Genomic DNA, 21,186 nt, shown 5'->3' with positions numbered 1-21,186 from the left:
GACTTGCCAAAGTCATCCTATCATTTATTTTCAATGAGAAAGTTGAATACAACTTTTTCTACCGGTTCAGATGTGGAACACGTTTGAACCGTTAGACCCAAATTACAATGGCTGCTAGAATTAGTCATGTTGTTGAGATTTTACATCTGAAGACAACACTCACTTTAAGAGGAGGTTTCTCCTTGTACATTATTTTTGGGAGCAAAACAACAGGGCCCATGTAAAGCATTTAAATAAGTTGACTTTCACCATCCTTTTACAGTATAAGATTTTCAGTATTCTTTCGAGTTTTTTAGATGCCTAAGTGCTCTCACGGTGTTATCAGGTTGAAGAACTAATGTCCTATATTTGAGAATATATATATTACCCTTGAAGAGTTAGTTTATCATTCCAGTTTAACTCATTTATTAATTTCATAATTCAAGACAAGCAATTTAACTTTTAAAAATAGGTCTATGGTGTATATATAATGATACAAAAAGCATGCACTTTCTGGACTATCAGTTGTAAATAAAAATAAAGATTACCCATAAGCAACATTCATAAATTGAACAGTATCATTTTAAGTGACTAGATTTAAATGTAATGTAGTGCAGGCTAGATAAGACTAGATAAGATAGTCCAGCAGTTTTCCATTCAGTGTGCCTGGGTTTAGAGTTGTTTTGGACAAACCTTGGTAGTCTGTCAGCCTACAACGAAATATTTGCAAAAAGAGGAAGAACTGCCTGAAGAGGTTAAAAAAACCTGTGGTGTGTAACAAAAAAATTGTCAGTAAATGCAGGCATATTTAATGCCTTTTCTGACTGTCCTGGCAACAGCGACAATTAACTCCTCAATTCAAGATGACACTTGATATCTAGATCATTCTCATATCTGTATTTTAGTATAGCTAATTGCAGAGTAGGCTGTTCTAGGCTATGTATTCTTGTTTCATTTTTACTTTGTTTACAAGTAGCAGCCCCGCAATCTAATTTGAAAGAGATAAGTTCACTTGAAACAGTAATTACTTGCAACATAGAATAGAAACTGTGATTAAGAAATCATAAAGCATACCAGTTAAACACATTTGTCCTTACAGTATTTTTAGATATATATATTTAGTTCCAAACAAGATAAACTCTCTAACTCTCTTTCCTTCAATATTTGCATGTATACCTGAGATTTCTTAACAAGTTCTCTCTTTCAAACCAGAGCTTACCAAATTATTTCCAGTCCACTGGGGTTGAGATGAAGTGATAAAACTTGCAGGTCTATTTATTGCCTTGGCTAAAGGTGATATGACTGCTTCTCTAAGGGATTTCTCATGTAGCTGCCACATGCTGTAAGGGCAGGTGGAAAGTTTTATTTGTATTTGGGCAAAAGAGGACCCACGTTGACCAGATTCAATGGGATGACAAAAGCACATGACTTATTTGTAGAACTACCTGTTTGAAAAGATACTGGAGCTATCTCAAATCCCTGGGGGAATCTTTTCAAATGGACTTTGTAAGTGCTCTATTTTACAGTTTTATGGAGAGATCTTGTCTTTTCACACATAACTGTGCAGAGAAAAATATGCAAGTGTTCCTGTATCCAGAGCTCATTGTGCCTTTTTGATTTTTTACTTTTTTAGCACAGCACAGTTGGAATTCTAAGACATTTTCTTACACTGTGATTTAATCCAGAAACACACATATCTACTCAACCCTTCCCCCCTCCCTTTTATTTTGCAGTTAGTTATAATTCCATATGTGCCATGATTAATATATAACAGTAAGGATAAGCTGCTTAAGTAGAGATTTATTGTGCTCATAACTCACATCCATGTCACAATCACCATAACAATAATAATAAACAAATTCAATTAATCATGAAAAATGCAAGAGTGATGTTTTAAAGTAAGATACTGATCAACAGTAAAGTACTGAAATTAATCCTTTGCAATCCTTTACTTCAGAGTAACTTTTGGGGGTTTTGTCATCTGTGAGGGATTTGAAACTTTTTTGCTTGCCCATTCCATCTGCCCAGGCCCAGCACCTACCTGTAGTGATTACTGAGCAATAAGGGGAACTCCTGTTTAAATTAGCTTTTGTTCATTAAAGAAGTACCTGTTAATCAGCTATACGTGAGCTCTTTATAAAGAACAGAATATATTCTCTCTTTTGCTTCGATTTAACCTAAGAAGACTCTGAATTAAACTTAGCTGGCTGCCATATATTGGTGATGCCTCTTCTCTCCCCCACGCATTGTCATCCTGGCACACACACTGCTTTATGCATTTGCCTGTCAGGTACAACAAAATCATGATCCATAGGTGTCTGTAGCATGACACTTAAAACTCTTTCTCCTTTGCTGATTTAGTCAGTGTTGAGATCATCTTAAAAACAGGTTAAGTAACTCTTTTACAGTGAAATTTCATCTTGTTTGCTTAAAAATGAAATCAAGACGGACAGAAAACAACTGCCACATGGATGGTCACGCTAATTGCTACTTTGAATGCTCATGCTGTGACTCAAATGGAATCAGTTTGGATCTGCTTCTAATGAATAAGTAGGTTTATTATCATTGGCTACAAGCTACTGTGTTTGGTTTGGGTTTTTGGTTTTTTTTTCCCAAAGGAAAAAAAGAAATCTCCATTTCTTTCTCCTGTTTTAATTCAATAATTAATTTGTCATTTTCTCCTTGGTTTGTTTTATTTTCTTAAAAAGTAATTTATCTACTGTATTTGTATTTTGGTCTACACTGTATATCATGTTCTGTTAAATCCCAGTGTGTAGCCTTGTGAATATAATATTTAATTCATAAGGTGCTTATTATTTTATTGGAATTGGTTTATTTCTTTGCATTTTTATGCAGTGTTCAAGTATATTATGAAAATGGCTCCGTGTGATGTGCAAGTATGGGGGTTTTGCATTACTTGCCTCTCTGTCCTGAATATGCAATTGAAAACAGTGCATAATAAAATAGCTGTTTGATTTGTGTTCAGAACTGCATTTGGCATCACTCACTATGTTTGCAAATAGAGATCAGTTTGAAACACTGACAAGAAACAATCTGTCCTTTGGCATTAAGAGTCTCTGGAGAAAAACAGATGAAAATTCTCGCATTAGTTCCTAGGGTAGATTATCAAATTGTACTTTACATGTTTTTAATATACTATATGGACCACTATAGCTGGTATGTAACTTGCTCCCACTAGAAGGCATCCTGCCAAAGACCTGTGTGTAAACAGCTTTAGTAAAACTTAAAATTATTGTCATGTCATGATTCTCAAGACAGATTATTTTAAAGGAGGCACTTTTTTTTTTATGATGCAAAAAAATTTCTCAGCCATACACTACTTAAAATGTTGATGCATGTCAGGGAAAGCTTGGTTATAGTTATATTATATGCTAGCAGTTTCAGATGAGCAATTTGAAAGAATCAAGGGATTAGTTAGTGCATGCAATATGAGGGGTTTTGCCACCAGGAAGGAGGCCCAAATGTCATGTGAAGCTTTGACAAACTGTTCTGAAGACGGAAGCTCTCTTTTTCACAGCAGCTTCCATATACCTCAGAAAACAGAAAAAACAAGGGTCCTCACATTTCCAACTCCTCACATTGCAAGCCTATTTGGAAATGACTGCCTTTAGATACAGAGAAAGTATGTGAAGCTTATGTACCTTTTGCAAATCTTAGCTCTTCTGAGATGACCAGTGATGATACCAGCACTATGCTGAGTGACTCATGATGTTCAGCTATTATTAGTTAACCAATTAATAAATCTTAGCCAGTATTAACTAGTCGGAGTTTATCAGGTACCTTTCATGAAGCTCAGCAGTGCAGTAACTTTGTCAGTATTAAACTGGAAATGGTTTTGAAGAGCAAACTGCATGAAAACTCTGTATTCAGTCCTACACTAAGATTTTCTTTCAATTTATTTCAGTCTGCCTTCCATGAAACTCTTCTTCCACATGCCATGCAGGTAAACAGTTTATCTCACACTTTACCTTGAAAAGCAAGGTCATATCATTAGTAATGAGAGGCATGCTACCAAGTGTATACTTCTTTATTCTGCTTAGAGTCTGGAATAGCTATAGCATGCAGTTTTGTAAATCTATGAAATATTCTTTAATCTTGAGACATAAGGAAGATGTAGAAGATTGTGGTTTTCTCATTCTTTAATTATCATACTGTTTTCAGTTAACTGTTTTCCAGTCCAGCTAACTATGTATACATACGTAGTTTTATGTATGTATGTGTATATAGTTATGGTTTTCTTAGCTGGCAGCTTTTCTGAAGATTTTAGGTAAATTATTTTTGACAAGAGTGTTGCGTACTTTTATAAGGTAGAAAAAGGTCAGGATATCCTATATTATTAATAAAAAGAGCTTGATAGATAAGAAGCATCAATTTGCTGTTCTGAAATAGATGTTCAAGATTGGAAGCGATCCTGTTGCGAACTCTTTATTTTCAGGTCTATGTTTATAGTCTGGTCATTGTTTTGCTCAGTGTAATATTCTATTGAATGAGCTTTCCTCTTGAAATGGGACATGCTGTTATTGTTCTTAACCTTCTTCTGCCTGTCTTGCTTTGCTCTCTCCATTCTTCACGTTCCTTGTTGTTCATAAGGGTAAAAAATGTCCCTGCCTTCCTCTTCTGAGAGCCATGTTATTTGAGTCAGTGAGACAATAGGAAGGAATAGAAGGGGTTTTGGTGGGTTTTTTTGTGTTTGGTTTTTTGCTGTTGTTTTAAAAACTAACCAAACAGAACTCCTCACAGAACCATAGAATTATAGAATGGTTGGGTTGGAGGTGACCTCAGATCTCATCTAGTTCCAACCTCCCTTCCATGGGCAGATACTTCCACTGAACCAGGTTGCTCACAGCCCCATTGTCCATCTTGCTATACACTTAACAATTTGTGACACATTCAGCTACATGTATTGACCTTAAAAAATCTGTTTTAAAAGCTCACCTTAAATAACTATACTGAATATCATAATTTGTTGTTCAGTTTCCATACTGGGAAGGATACATCCATGTTGAGACGGCTTTACAAAAGGTCTGTGTGCAATTTCCTAAATTGCTCATGTGCCAAACCCTTTTAATATAGATCTGGATGTATAAATGCAAATGCATGTAAAAAAATTGAATCTGCAAAGTCTTGAAAACTGAATATGAAACAAAGAATGATGTAGATATGCACAAGAAAGATAAATACTATTACTGTAACTAAAGATGGTCCTGTTAGCAAGGAAGGCATTGAATCAAGACGATTACATTGCAAATGCACAAAATAAGCTGCTGTAAAGAATATAATACTTTTTCCACCAAATTCTATTTATTTTAACTGGCTTATGAAGTCTGTGTTTTCAATTAATTTAAAATGCCATTTTAAGGTTACTTCTGTTGAAAGTACTTTGGGAAACAGACCTATAAGTAAATAGTAAATTGGGTAGCCAAGTATGTGATTCTTCACTTAATTGGTAAGGGCAAACCCCACAAAAAAGAGCATATTTCCTATTCTTGTTTTAGAAATGTACCATTGCCTCCCACAACACAGTTAAGATTTTTAGCGTTTAAAAGATTGTTTAATTTCAACAGAGCACCTTCAGCTTTGCTACCATTTGCAATTAAATATTTAGTTGTGTAGTAAATTAAGCATGTCGTGATCTCTGCAAAGTGGTGCTTCGTTTACTGCTGCATGAATATTTTACAAGCTTCTGTATTGTTTCTAGTAAATTAATAATGAAGATTTAGATTTTAACTGATTAATAACCTAATTTAGTATTTAGAAGGAATCTAATTGAGGACTGGAAACAAAATTGAGGTAAATATCTTTGGCAGTGATCCCAATTCTCTTACAAAGTCACCAAGCGATAAGGGAAAAATGAATCGGGGTAAAAGAAATTAAGAGGTTGGAACTTCTAGGAGAAGACATGCTTCCCTATGAGGACTGAAAATGCTTTCTATACTGCAGTGTACTTGCACTTGACTTCTCTTGTCATATCACAAATTGTCAGTGCAAATTTTATATGGCAAATTGCCAGGAATTTGCAAGGTAAAGTAGTATGATTTTGGCATAAGTGAAGTATTACCCAAATAAGCTGGCTTAAAGCAAGTTTATGGTGCATTGCAGAAATATTGCAACACTCCCTAGAATATTACTTCTATTTCTGATGCCCATAGAACAACAATTAGAATGTTAGGAAACGTTCAAAAGTAGAATGGTCTAAATAAATAGTTGTGAGGTGGGGTGGAAAAAGCTCAACACAGCAAAATGAGGGTTGTGAATAGCTGGGCTATCACAATTGGAGATCATGAAAATATGGGAATGAGCAGGCTATTGAAAACTGCATGCCTTCTAAAACTGGTGAAGTGGCTGAGGCTGATCAGTTTTCATGTCAAAGTAAGGTACAGTATGCAGAGGAACGTTAACTATTAGAAACAGCTAAGAAGGAGAGATGCTTCACATCTTGGTCTTCCTTCTATGACCTAAGGGCTTGAAGGTTGGGCTTGTGCAGTTACAGGATCTGAGAGCATCCTGTTTGATACCTTCACTAATGCTGTTGGAGTTGACGACTTTGGTTTAGCTGTATGCACCAGTATCTTTGACACTTAAAGCTCTGACTTGAGTAACTGTAATTTAAGTCAGCACTACATAGCTTCATCTGGTTGCCTCCTGATGTTGACATGAAGGTCTTTACCAAGAACAACTGGCAGTAACCATGCAGATTTTACTTCTTTTATCCACCATTTTTAATTTCTTACTTTTTCAGGACTCTGTTAATAGTAGTCTTGTGTCAGTTCTTTTCTGCTTTTAGGATGTAGAAGTTTAATACAAGAACTGAAATACTTAGGTTTAATTTTGGGTCTGTATGTGAAATGTTATGGTTTGTGTTTTAGAGGATTCCCCTGGGTTCATCCAATAGTCCTTTATGGCCATTCTTCTATTACAATTTCATTTAAATTCAAAATTTGGCTCTATCGCCAATTTCCTATGAAGAATGTCTGGAGTTAGAAATACCATGGTTTATCAAGGATTAGAACCTGTCCTGCTGCATTTCTCTGTACAAGAGGTCATATTTGTTGAGTGGAGAGATTATTTTAATTGACATAATTAACTTTTCTCGTGATTATCTTAGGCTTGAAAATGCATTTTGCTCTTTCCCAATTACAGCCTTTTCTCTGATAGAGCTAAACATGCTGTGTATAATAATGAAGTTGGTTTTGGAAGGACTTAATGTATATAATTGGAAACTAAGATGAGGTAGTCTTCTATCAGCAGGAGGGTAGGAGAGCTGGGATGTATAATTGAAGTACAGTGTAATGGGATTACCTACAAATTTTAAACATTGCTTTCATTATGGAAAATAATAAGCATATTTATTAAATATGGTCTCTGCTTGGGACAATATTTGTTGTTATGAAAAAGCTTTTGTAATTAAGCTTGGGTATAAAACTGTATTGAACATACTACATCAGTCTCTGGAAAATGCTTTTGTTCATATAATTTTACTAAAATAGAAAGAGCTTTCACAGCAGAGGCAGTTAGCCAGATATTAGTATAGCTCACATCTAGCATTCACTGTAAATTTTTCTGTGTGCTTTCAGTTTAGTCAAGGTCAAATCAAAAGAAAAGTCATAGTCAAATACACTTATATACTTCTTATGAAACTTTTTAATGATTCTACTGTTTTTCATGGTTATACTCAGTGGAAATAAAGGCTAAATTTATTTCTAAAGAGTATTTTCTTGCTAAAGCTGCAGAAGTACGATATTTTAGGGATTATGGGATGTGTGTCTATGACCTAAATTTTGCAGGCGGCCACATAAAATTCTCTTAGGAGTCATCGTCGTCCTTAAATATGCATCTGTGAAAATTTCCATAATTGTAGAAAGTATTTTCAAATTGTTTAAAGCATTTCAAATGTGATTGCTATGTTGGTACTTGGGATATAATATGGTGTCCCCTAAGGACATTCTTTTATTTCTTTTCATTATCACTTTCGAGGATTTCTCTTCAGAAAAGCACTAAATTCAAATGTGTAGCTACATTCCTTCATCAAAGCTTGTAATGAAAAGAGCTGCCTTCAACAAGTGTTGGCAACACTCCTAGATTGCTTTGAGGAGTTCTGTTATGGCAGTGCTTAGGACATATCCTTTAGGTCATAAGGTATATCTTTATCTAAAGGACACATGTGGATTGGAATTTGCCTATAATGTGAGCATACATCTTAGATCAAAAATTTCTTCTATTATACTGTGTATATATATAAAAATGGTGTTTCTTTTAATTTACAGAGAGGAAGTTGACAAGGGTATATTAAAGCTAAGTGAATAACGAAATGCTGAAACAGAAAGAGAAGAAAGTTCGTAAAGTTCTGAGATACTGCTGTTATAATTTCATTCTTTTTCCTTTGGACAAGGTGAATGTATACAGGAAAGGACAATAAAAAAAGAAACTGCAGAATAACAGTATGGATGAGGTTGGAAGGGATCCCTGGAGATCATCTAGTTCAACCATGTACTCAATGCAGGTTGCTGAGGACTGTGTCCAGCCAAGTTTTTAATACCTCCAAGATGGAGACTCCACAAGCTCTCTGGGTAACCTGCTTCAGTATTTGACCACCATCCCAGTAAAAAAAAATCTTTCCTATGTTCAAGGGGAATTTCCCGTGTTTGTTCCCATTGCCTCTTGTCCTGTCAGTGAGAACTAAATGAGAAGACTCTGGCTCTCCTTTTCCACTGGAGGTGTCTTCCTTGCTCTAGACCTTCCTGTTGTTCTCAGGAACCTTTTAACAGTAAAGAGCAAGGTGTAAAAGGCATTGAATACCTCAGCCATTTCCATGTCCTGTATCACCAGCTCCCCTGCCCCATTCAGCAATGGGCCTACATTTTCCCTTGTCTACCTTTTGCTGCTCAAGTAGCCATAGAAACCTTTCTTGTTGCCTTTCATGTCCCTTGCTAGGTTTAGATCTGAATGGCCTTCGGCTTTCTTACCCCCATCCTTGCTTGCTCAGGCACTGCTCTCCATATTCTTCCGTGTCCCTGCTTTCACCTCTTGGATGCTTCTTTTTATATCCGAGTTTTGTTGGGAGCTCGTCTTTCAACCGTGCAAGTCTCCTACTACTCTTGCTTAACCTTCTCTCACTTGGATAAATCATTCTTGAGATTGGGTAGATGATCTTTGAAAAATAATCAACCTTCTTTCCAGGTCTGTATCCCACGGGATTCTTCTAAGCAGATCCCAAAAATAGCCTTAGCTTTGGCTTATGTGTGGTGCTCATTTTCGAGTATTTTATTGCTAGAGGAGAATTCAGGTCCAGTTTCCAGAATCATTTGCCACATCAAGAACTGACAGAATGATGCCAACTCATGTAAATCTGTACAAGTTGTTCCTGAGGGAATGTATAAAAATGGAAAAATCTAATCTTGCATACTAGGTAAAAATGTCAGCCTTTAATCACAGTTCTACCTGGCTGCTTCTGAGATGCAGATTTTTTCTTTTTCTTTCTCATTATTGCTTAAGGATGATTCTATCTCCTGCAAGGAGAAATCTTCTGGAAGCAGGAGGTGAAACATTTCAAGAAAAAAGTTCATGTCATTTATACATAAAAGAAAGAGAAATTAAAAGCCATCATGAAAGAGAGAAATACAACATCTGGAATATGTTGTTAAACATGAACTCAGTTTTAACTGTCCTAGCTGCCTTTGCCTCAGGATTGCCTCTTTGCCAAGGCCTCTCACAAAGAGCCTTGCCTTTATGTCGGTATATTTGTAACTTAAGAGCAATTTGCAAAAATTTGCAACCCTATATTCCCTTCCCTTTTCCCAGGTGGAAGGTTGTTTAATATTTTCCATCCCAGCTTTCAGCAAGTTCTCCATTATCTTGTGCTTGCCAGTGACATTCCCATGCATCTTTTAAACTTTCTTTTACTCCCCTGATACCTTCTTTCCTTTCATTATCCTCACACAAAATTGGCCAGTTGGACCACATAGTAAAAGTTTCCTATTCTTTTCTTTTAACTATAGCATGCTGAAGTAACTTCAGGCTCCAATACTGACAACAGAGTGAAGGAGCTTTTTCCTCTGTTGAAGATTGTGGGGATGTTCAAACCCATAATTTAATGAAGAAAATTGCTATATTATTTATGACAAAAAATAATAGTCTATTTATTTTACTTTTTTTTTTTTTTGAGATAGGTTAAGAAAAGAAAATGCAGTGTTGGTGATTCTGGGTTGCAGCAGAGTTAATGAGAGCAAAAGTTCCATAGTTATTTATCTTTTCTGCTTGTCAATGTTGAAGGCCCAATGATTTTTCATTAGATACAGTGTCTCAGAAGACAGACCATGAAGATGCCTTGCAGATATCTGGCTGCAGTTTGTTCACCCAGTTCACCCCTCCTTCTTCCCACTACTGCTAATGAAACTCTTCATTCTGATACTTCATTGGCTCTGATTAAAACACTTCCCGTCCCTCAAAAACAGAGACATGATAACCTTTTTCAATCATTTAATCAATTAGTCCAATTTCTAGGGTCAGATTCTGACTTGACCAGGAATTTTAAAGACCACTTATTACAGTTGTTTTACTTGTTTCCAACTTGAAGATGTTGTTTCATGTAACAGGCTGAATTAAATGACTTTTGTCCTTGTAGTGTAGGCACCAGTTTCCAACAGGCTGCTGATTCAGAAGAGTTTGAGTGGCTGGTGTTAAGAAAGATGAGATTTTATCAGTTATCAGGGTGAGAAAATCAAGTCACTGACAAAGTTGTTGGGTTTGGGGTTGGTTTTTCGGGTTTGATTTGGTTTTTTTTCTAAAAATCTTGTATATTAAAGTTGATGAAGAGCTGGAATTGAATGAGAAGTTGACGAGAGGGAAGAAGAGAACGCAGAATTAAGCTCGCTTGATTGCTACTTTGGATGCAGGGTGTGGCTTTTAAATTTTCTTTCTTCAGTACAAGAGGGCATTATATTCAGGGATGTAAAGTATGACTGCCAATTGGCCAGATAGTCTCCCTTGCTTTAGAAGTGTGTTGAAACAGTGCAAAGTGGGCTGCATGGTGAAATGCTTTGTTTACAGATAGCACTTGTGACTTCTGCGAGTGCTGAATTAAAATGAGAAGTAAAAGGCAAGAGTTAGGAACAGGAATACTGAGTTCAACTTTGGAATCATGCCAGCTAAATGCAGTTAAATAGATTAGAACCTAAGAAGAAGACACAAAAAGTTCACTATAGGTGCCAGCTGAAAGAACATGAAAGGGCAAAATATAACCGGGAGGGAAAGAGCAACGATGTTGTAGTATGAACAAACCACAGAACTGGCAATGGCAGGCAGTCACTAAGGGAAAGTGTAAATCTGTAAGCTAAGAGAGAAATTTGTGAAAACATTTCTGAAAATAGAGATACTGTGTAAATGCTCTTATATTTATAAGGTAGGCAGTTGTTAGCAACTTGAGCAAAAGTAAGATCAGCAAAATGAAGGGGTCAGAACTCCCAGTCTGGGCAGAGCCAAATTGCACGTGTCAGAGAGAAAAGTGAGATGTTGAGAATGCACAGCAGGATGCTGGGGTTTTGAATTGCCATATGCAATTTCAAATAAAGAACCTGTGAATACTTGTCTTAAAATGGTTTCTTCATTTCTTTAAATTATGGCACTAATTATATCTCTTTCATTATGTATTAATATTTTTTCCCAAATATTTAAAATATGTCTCAAGAAAAACTTGTACTTCTGAGGAGGAAAAATACACACGTTAGTAAGATTATAAGTAACAAGTCATTTTCATGAGGTATGGATAATAAAATTACGTTATTAAATAGTACTTCATCATATATGACACAATCAGAAACCCCAGTGAGAGAAAGTAATTTATAGTAGTTATATGACTTTCTTGATTGTTCCTCTTTCCCCTTGATTTTCTGAGAAGATTTAAGTGCTTTGGACTATTTTTGCTCATCATTTAATGGAACAAGTGTGGTAGAGAGGCTAAGTGACCTTGTAATGTATCCAGAATATGAGCCTTGAGCTGAGCCTATGCCAAAAGCTGCACCCAGTTTGCATTTTTACCCAAATGCTGATGGGTAACTATTCACTTAGGCTGGGATGTTAAAGGACAAAGCAGACCATTGCATAGATATACCCATGAGTGCATCTGGCAATAAATGCTGGCCTTCATTAGTAACATGATGTTGATGGTTTGGGAAACATCTTTGATGGTTACTTATTTTACAGCTTATTTGTCACTAGAGACTGTGATTAAAAAAACAGGTATAGTTTCAATACGACTGTTGTGCAGATTCGCAAGGTGCTTGGTAAGCAAAGTTATAATGACTGTAAATTGCCATGTGTTTCGACTAGTTCCATACTCTGATTTGCAGCATCTTCAACAAATCACTTATCTATTAGAAAATATCTCCTGGTAATAGTTTTGATTAATTTTTTTTAATTGATTTTTTTTCTCTAATATGAAAAAATAATTTATTCAGGCTACTGCTCCACTGGAAGCATTGTCAAGTGACATTATGCTGTAGTTGCCGTGAGAATCTCCCTGCTTTTCACAAAACTTGTGTTTCATTTTGTCTTGGAACAAACCCACACTTGTGAAAAAATGTATTTTGACAGATTGGATTGCTCTGGAGCCAGCTGTATGGAGTAGCAGGTTGCCACGCAAGTAAATAGATGGATAGTGCACACTTAGGCAGGTCTGCAAGCGGAGTTAATTGATGAGGACAAATTAGTCTGACCAAATCTGGTATGCTGCTAGCTTGAGACTCCCAGGCTCCAACAGCATCTGTTTGCTGACAAGGCTTCGTCTTCTGTGCGCAACATGAGTAATAAGTTATTTCTAAAGTAAAACTTTGGCAGTTAGGTAATATTTATGCCTTTATATATGCTAAAAAATGAAGTCTGGGGAATTTCATTACTCTTCAGTTGCATTCCGGCACTGATAAACCACATTTCTGAGATGTCATCCAGAACATACAGGATATTAACTGCCTACTGATATTTTCTTCTAGAATAATTTAGCACCATTCAAGAGTAGAATTAGAATAGTTCCAATTGGAAGGAACCTACAGGGATCATCTATCCCCACTGCCTGACTAATCCAGGGCTGTTCAAATGAAAGCATGTTATTAAGGGCATTGTCCAAATGCCTCTTAAACACTGACAGGCTTGGGGCATCTACCACCTCTCTAGGAAGCCTGCTCCAGCGTTTGACCACCCTCTCAATCAAGAAATGCTTCCTAAAGTCCAGGCTAAATCTCCCCAGCTGTAGCTTTGAACCATTCACATACACCCTCTCACTGGATACCAGGGAGAAGAGATTGGTAATAAGAGTTTGATGATCCCTTGTCATCACGCATTTCTGTCTTTATGGGACTGGGGCAGTAACAGTGTAAAATTCTTTTAATAGCCTTAGCTGTTATTTTCAAAACTGAGTAAAAGTCCTGACTGTCTGCTTTTTAGGATATTATCCTGAAACACTGAAGTATCGACTTTTCAGAAAGACAGATCCTTTGATGTCTTTTACAAGACATTTTCATTACAAAACATAAAAGCCCAAAGATTTAATCCCTGTTGGAGCAGGTCAGGCTAAGTAAGGCTTATAAGCTGTACTCTGATGCAAAAAGGAAGTGGAATGAGTGGTTGCAGCTTTTCTTTTGAGTTCTTGTATGATGACAATCTGCGTTATAAACACTGTTTGGAGAATATTTTTCGAGTAGTACTTTGCGAACCTGTGAACCTTTGAACCTTAATGCATCTTTCTCTCTCATGGTTGTTGTGCGATTTCCACCATGGTTCATTTTTCACTGAATTACCATAGAATTTTCTGAGGCTGTCCCAAGCTTCCATTTTTGGATCTTAAAACCATGTTTCATATTACACATAGCAGGAATTTTGGTTTTGCAGGTAATAGAATGATCTTTATGAAGTGTTGAAACACACTAAAAGTATGGCAAGATGAATTCTGCTGTCTTATTGTGATTAATCAAAATCCAATCAGGAAGACTTGGCATCAAGCTGTTTTCCATAATTGCTAATAAAAGGAACATTATCACCAGTATCAAATCATGCATATATAGATTAACATTCTTATACTGTTAAGTTGTGAGCAAAACCTAAGTTTGTTTAATTGACGTTATAATAGTTCATATCTGTTAAAAATAGTTACTATTGGATGACTCTCTATAATGTAGAGGCATATTTTTCATATATTATTATACAGAGGTAAAAGTAAATCTGTGACATGGATCATTCATTACTCATCATTGTATTCTTACTGTAACCATTTAAACTTTCACTTCACAGAGCAGATAATAGGCAATCAGTCAGTAATTTAGGATTGCTTCTGTCCCGAATGATCAAAATTTCACATAGATGTTTAAGACTTTTTTCTTTAAAAAAATTCAAAACCTTGTGAAATATGAACTTTCACATCTCTTAGATAACAAGAACTATGTGGAACTTGGAATAAATCTTAATTAAAAAATCCAAATCTGAAGTAATTTGATAAAGTATTATTATTAACTAGGCAAATATACCATGGATTGAAAGAAAACTCACAATTGAAAAGAGTATATATATATTAAAATATGCAAATCCCATTCAGGTTCTTTTTTCATCTAAGTTTATTGTTAAATTTAATGTCCCCGTAAAGATCTCATTTAAAAAAAAAAAAAAAAAAAAAACGAAAAAAATCCCCTTAACATGAGCTTTGCCATATTTAATGAGTTCAGCAAACAGACTTCACTGAATTTAATCTGGGAAATACTTGCCAGCATACAATGTATATGTGCTCATAGATGTGAAATGACAAATCCCAAAATGTGCTAAAAGACTTAACCTGTTATTTGTACAAAGTGAGAGAAAGGCACTAAGGATATTTGACTATATTAGCCTCACTAAATTATTCTATATGTAGGCATCATATATAATCTGCATAACGAAAAATTTGAGATACGCAGTTCTGTGTGTGATTTTGGTACAGAACACAAGGAGCTCCCATTTTGTATTTGTGAACTTGATGTATGCTGAAGAGGCAATTGGTGAATGAGGACATATTTTTGTTTCAACCTCCTCTCCAGGTTCTTCACCATTTCCTCTTTCACTTCTGAGTTGCCATCGAGGCTGCCAGCTCTTCATGACTGAAAGTTGTCTCTTTGTACACACTTTTTGTACTGTGGGGCCTCATGATCTGTTGGATGACTCTACAGCTGCAGCTCTGAGTGGTTACAGATGGAATATGTATTGGGGTAAAAACACTTCCATGTCATGAACAGTTATACTTGTTTAACTAGTTAGGTTTAAATATTCTATGGTCACAGGAGGAAAAATCTCACACATGCACACTGGTTTGGTAAGATCTGCATAGTTCAATTTTTAGCCATAGACAGCAGCATATTCTTAGGTCTGGGTTCACCTCCCTCAGCCTTAAGGTAGGAGCACAGTCACATTGCACCAACCAGTGGGGAAGGTCACATTCAGATGTGATTTGTATTTACTTATGCTGAATTGCTCCTTGCTTTTTCACCATATGGGGAGACAAAGGTGACATGGCTTCTAACACAGGCAATTAAAATTAGCTGAAATCTCTCCAGGCCCTACTGTACACATCTACTCCTCTTTCTTTTTCTCTTCCTTCCCCACAAAGATGAGACTGCTATAGGGAACACTGTGCTCCTCTGTAGTATTTGGCATAATACTTGCTGACCAAATTTCCACCTTTCATAAGAGTTTCCCTTCCGAAGCCTTCTATAAAATCACACAGTGCTTTTAAGTCCCTGTATGACTAGTCCTAGCGTAGGCGTGGTAGATCATCTTTGTGTTGAACAATGAGAACCATCTTGCAAACTCTGGATTTCCTGGGGAACAAACCTTACATCAGTAGTTTTCTCACTGCCTTTTCCTAAAATTAGGCAAGGAAAACCCAGGAACTGGTTGGCAGAAAGTCAAAATGCCAGTAGAAAGTAATTTAACACTAGTAGAAAGTGCATAGGGACATCCTGAATATGATGCTGCATTTCCTATAGTATCTACAGAAAAAAAAAGTTTTGAATTTCAGATTAAGATCATAAACCTCAGGCATTGCATTCAGTGCTTCATCAGCAGTTCAGAAATAGGAATCATTAGTTGTAAGCCAAGAGTCTGTGTTTAATGCAAAATTTATTCCACATCTTGGATGGTGATATATGACTGAACTATCGATTTCTAATTGTATCTGTCAGAATTTAGCTGCTCACTCACACATGTGGTATACCTTAATCATTTGTAGGCAGGCATATGCCTCTTTAAGACTTGTTTCCTGTGTAGATAATAAACTGCAGTTCCCTGGAGACCTTATAAGCATATCACAAAAGCCAGCACAAACAGCAGGCTTGCTAATACCAAAACAAGTGATTAATATTAATTCCTATACTCCACTTCTGTCAAAGGCTTTGGAATCAGCATTTTTTTTTTTTTGTCTTGGGAGAACATAAAATAGGAATACAAATTCTCTGATGCCTATGTAGCAGTCTGCTTTTATGTCAGAGGTTGCTATTTTTTAACTTGCATAATAAAAATGGTACGTCAACAGGGTTTCTTTACCCTTGTTTTATTCTAAACAGGTTTTTCCCCCCATGTTCCTGCTTTAAGAAGGAAAAAAAAAATGGCATTACATAGTCACTACAAATAAGTTATAACAGCTATTCCAGTACTTTTTAAACAATATATATTACAGGTAATCAACAAAAATATGTTCCTGACCATACTTTTATATTAAAACTAATCGGGTTCCAAGACCCCCTCATGCCTCATCTCCTTTATTGTATATTGTTTCCTTTTTCCTTTTTTGGAAGTGTTATCAGCATTTGAATGAGATGAAGAAAGATAATATATACTTGGTACATGATAATAAAGGGTTTGTACTACTGTAGAAACTTTTCAAGAGCTAACTAGAACAAAGAAGCTGATCTTTAATAAAAAGAATGTCTTTAAATGTTCCGGTGAAAAGTTAGGTTATGCTTACTAAATGACCATCTGGAAGACTTCCTGAGCAGCACAAATACAGTATTATGATAAGGATTTCTTGTTCTTATGATTTTTAAAACAAATAAGCTATTCTCTCCCATCTCAAAAAAGCTACTATCTATTTTCCAGCCTGTCAATGGGCTATCTTGTAAGCTCAGTATAAATGGCAGAATCAACAATAGTGGAAACTAGAATTTGGTCCAGCGAAGATCTGTTTATTCTAAATATTTGACTCTTTCTAGCAATTTTTAATTTTTTAAGTAAATTTAGTGGTTTGGAATTTCCTTTTTATAAACTCCTACTGACACAGTTTTATATCCATTTATGATCATGGTTAGCTTTTGAGGTTTGGAAAAAGCACTGCTATACTCCTCAGACTTCTCCTAGTTCTGTATTTAAATGTGATTTTTCCAGGACATTTTCACTAATAGAATTGTTCAGATACATTTCTGTTTCTATAAAATGGTATCTTTTAGCAATTAATTCAAAGTAAAAAAAAAATCAAGCATATGCGGAATTACGTTTATCTTATGCGAATAAAGCCACCTCTGACTTTGAGTTGAAAAACTTAGTCCCCAGTTCACATAGAATCATAGAATAGTTAGGGTTGGAAATGATCTTAAGATCACCTAGTTCCAACCCCCCTGCCATGGGCAGGGATACCTCACTCTTCTTTTAGATGCTATTCTAGCAATGACTGAGTTGCCTGATATATCTACTTATACTGTTTTTCTCATTAATCTTTGTTAAAAAGGTCAAGTGGTATGTGTTCCATGATCACGGAGTACTTTTCATAAAGATGATAAAGATGACTTCCATAAGGTATCTGATACAAAGTACTTCAAAACACTATGTGACATTGAATTCACTCATTTAAAAAAATGTATAAATTTTAAGTAAGGTCATGTGTTCATTAATTTAAAGCAATGCTTTAGTGCATACAGAGTTTAAGTCAATATTGGATCCTGAATTCTTCAAGGCTTAGTTGTACAAGTAGCTGTAATATTAAAAGGAAAACCCTTAATTCTACTCTGTCTCAGTTGTGAATTAGTCCCATTGTAAGCCACTTTCTTATTTCAAGACTTCTGTATTGGTATTAGGTGACAAGATAGCTCAAAGTACACACTGCTGACTTTAAGATAACAAAGGCTTTCCTGAGAATTATATGGGCATAGAGAATGGAGATTAAACTTTTAGCATAATAAGACTGGACTTGTTAACAGTTAAAACAAACTTTTTATATATGGTGATGGAATAAACATGGAAATTGAAAAGGGAGGGTGAATGCTGAATAAGAAGAAATGTAATTTTTAGTGGGTTTTTTTCCTAAAGTATAAACATACTAAATTATTCAGACTATAATAAGGGGAGGTAGCATATGAAATTGTATCTCTAAATCCATCCATACTGTAGTTGTGTGGAAGATATAAAAGCTTAAAGCAAAACCCATTAGAAGTGTATACTGAATATATTATATTTGTTAATCTATGGTTTGTTTTACTTCACATTCTTTTGTTCTTTTTCCTTCTCACTCTTAGGGAAAAAAAGGCATTACAAATATTTTTATAAAGTACTTGCATTACAGCATCTAGACACAGCTTAATTTTGCATGGTTCAAAATAGATTCAGTCAACTGACAAAGTGTATTTTCCAGATTTTTCTTATATTTGGGCTAATGAATATGTGGTAAAACTGTTCAGGTAATGAAATGTCAACTTGTTGACTGGGATACTCTGTAGTCTACTGCTCTGTTGCCAGACTTCTTGTCCCAGCCATGGGGCCTGAAGGGAAACTTTTGGCTACAATTAGAAATTTTGTGTCCTAATGACACAGTGCAGGACTGTATGTAGTATGGAAGTCTCCTTCCTGGCCTGACACAGAGGATGGTAACTGCCATGTTTGTGAACCCTTGTCTTACAAAATCTCTTCTGAGCACTGCATGGTTTCAAATTATCTATGAAGTTTCATTGTAATATAGCTGCGTTTCAGCTTTTCCTTATTTCCACATTCCTTTTAGAATGTCATTTGGAAGCATTGTTATCGTCCTTGGTTTCTAACTTAAAAGACAAGTTAAGTGCAATCCCCCTTACACATGGTAAATTGGTTGTCAGAATTCAATGATGAAATTGATGTCCTACAGCTGGGTGACACAACTGGCAATAGTTGGTGAGGGCAGCTTATTTTGGTTTTGCTATCAGAACAGAACTTGAGAAAAAATATGCCTGACACTTTATTACAATTATTAGAGGAATACAACTTTCTGACAGCGCACCACCTACATGAGTACGAATTTGCCTTATATCCACTTACTGTATTTTTCTGTTGATTCTTGATTGTACCTGATCTCATAAGAACTCCCCAAATCATTACAGTATCATTCTCTGAGCATGGATACATAGGTTTGGTTTGAAAATGTATTTATCATGGTTCAAAACTATGGACAGTGATTCTTAAGTTGGTACAACATAACATTTCTATGGTGCTGAAGCTTACTTTCCTGACCGTAGCCATCACTTGTTTGTCAGAGTCCTGTGATGTCTCTCTCTGTCTCCTCTGAGAGAACCAGAATATTTTTAGAAGTTATACTTTTTGGCTACTTCTGTTACTCTTTTGTTAAAAGTTCTGAAAGTATTCTTTTTCAGAACTTACTGTCAATATCTGAAATTTCACTGAATTGTTAAACCAGGGTTTTAGAATGTGGCTCTTGTCCTAATCACTTGGTGAAATATCAGGAAGAGGAGTCAGAATACTAGTCTTAAATTACAATTTATTGGTTTTTTTCCGTAAATGGATAGCAAGCTGTTGAGGCTGCTTGTTTTACCTGAGGAATCCTGTGCTTTTATTAAAAATATATTGAATGGAAAGCATAGGAGACAGTCAAAAAGTATTCAGTACTCTCTCAGATGAAGCTTAAAATATAAATGAATCGTGGGAGTAGTTTTCAGGTGTTCTTATTCACCTTTAATTCAGAAACTTTTATATGCAAAGGTTTGATAAAAAAAGGGATACTTAAAGTAGCTTAGGATTCTTTTTCTAACAAATTAGTTACTTTAGTATGTAAAAGAGCATTATCTAATCTAGAAGAGGTTATCTCATCTAGAACATATCAACTTGGTTCTGATGCTTACAAGAGCTCAGACAGTCTTTGCTCAGACTGATTTTACAAATACTTGCCAAATGTAGGTTTTCATATTGAAAACAAGTGAGGAGGTAAACAATTTGCATGAATAGGACAGATGCCTCAAATACAGCAGATGAGATCAAAGTTGAACCCAGGGAGATGTATGAACTGGACATATTTTCACCAGGCATATGTGTGTCTAAGAGAATTTTTCCTTTTTTACTCGTGATCTCTCCCTAACATCCTGTAATACATAGCTGGAAAAGAAAACGTGGACTGACTTTGTTAGGGTTTAGTGCTTGTATGTGTTAGTGGTGAAATGTGTGAAGACTGGTAAGTAGAAAATACTATTACACCAAGCTGTGTGGTTCGGTTGATATGCTGGAAGGAAGGGATGCCATCCAGAGGGACTTGGACATGCTCGTGAGGTGGGCTGATGCCAACCTTATGAAGTTTGACCAAGCCAAGTGCAAGATCCTACACCTGGGTCAGGGCAATGCCAGGAACAGCTACAAGTTGGGTGGAGGAGAGATTCAGAGCAGCCCTGTGGAGAAGGACTTGGGGGTGTTGGTTGATGAGAAACTGAACATGAGCCGGCTTCAGTGTGTGCTCACAGTCCAGAAAGCCAATGTATCCTGGGCTGCATCAAAAGAAGCGTGACCAGCAGGTCAAAGGAGCTGATCCTACCCCTCTACTCTGCTCATGTGAGACCTCACTTGGAGTACTGTGTACAGTTCTGGTGTCCTCAACATAAAAAGGACATGGAGCTGTCGGAGCAAGTCCAGAGGAGGGCCACGAGGATGATAAGGGGGCTGGAGCACCTCCTGTATGAAGACAGGCTGAGAAAGTTGGGGCTGTTCAGCCTGAAGAAGAGAAGGCTGCAGGGAGACCTCATGGCAGCCTTCCAGTATCTGAAGGGGGCCTATAAGGATGCTGGGGAGGGACTCTTCCTTAGGGACTGTAGCGGTAGGACAAGGGGTAAAGGATTCAACCTTAAACAGGGGAAGTTTAGGTTAGATATAAGGAAGAAGTTCTTTACAGTGAGGGTGGTGAGGCACTGGCACAGGTTACCCAAGGAAATTGTGAAT

At 36.2% G+C, this 21,186-nt stretch overlaps 1 protein-coding gene across 31 annotated transcripts in view; it reads left to right on the top strand.

The window, feature by feature from the left end:
• Positions 1 to 21,186, top strand: part of DLG2 (discs large MAGUK scaffold protein 2) — a 997,741-nt gene that overhangs the window by 506,372 nt on the left and 470,183 nt on the right. Inside the window, exon 2 of one of the 31 annotated variants that reach the window (XM_030474558.1) lies at positions 3,905 to 3,943. The exons of the other annotated variants lie outside the window; for them this stretch is intronic. Within the exon in view, the coding sequence (XP_030330418.1) occupies positions 3,905 to 3,943 (39 nt within the window). The remainder of the gene's footprint in view (positions 1 to 3,904; positions 3,944 to 21,186) is intronic. 31 annotated transcript variants of the gene reach the window in all.

The sequence above is a fragment of the Strigops habroptila genome, chromosome 2, assembly GCF_004027225.2.
Source record: "Strigops habroptila isolate Jane chromosome 2, bStrHab1.2.pri, whole genome shotgun sequence".
NCBI lineage: Eukaryota > Metazoa > Chordata > Aves > Psittaciformes > Psittacidae > Strigops > Strigops habroptila.
This window is presented reverse-complemented; position numbering and strand designations above follow the sequence as displayed.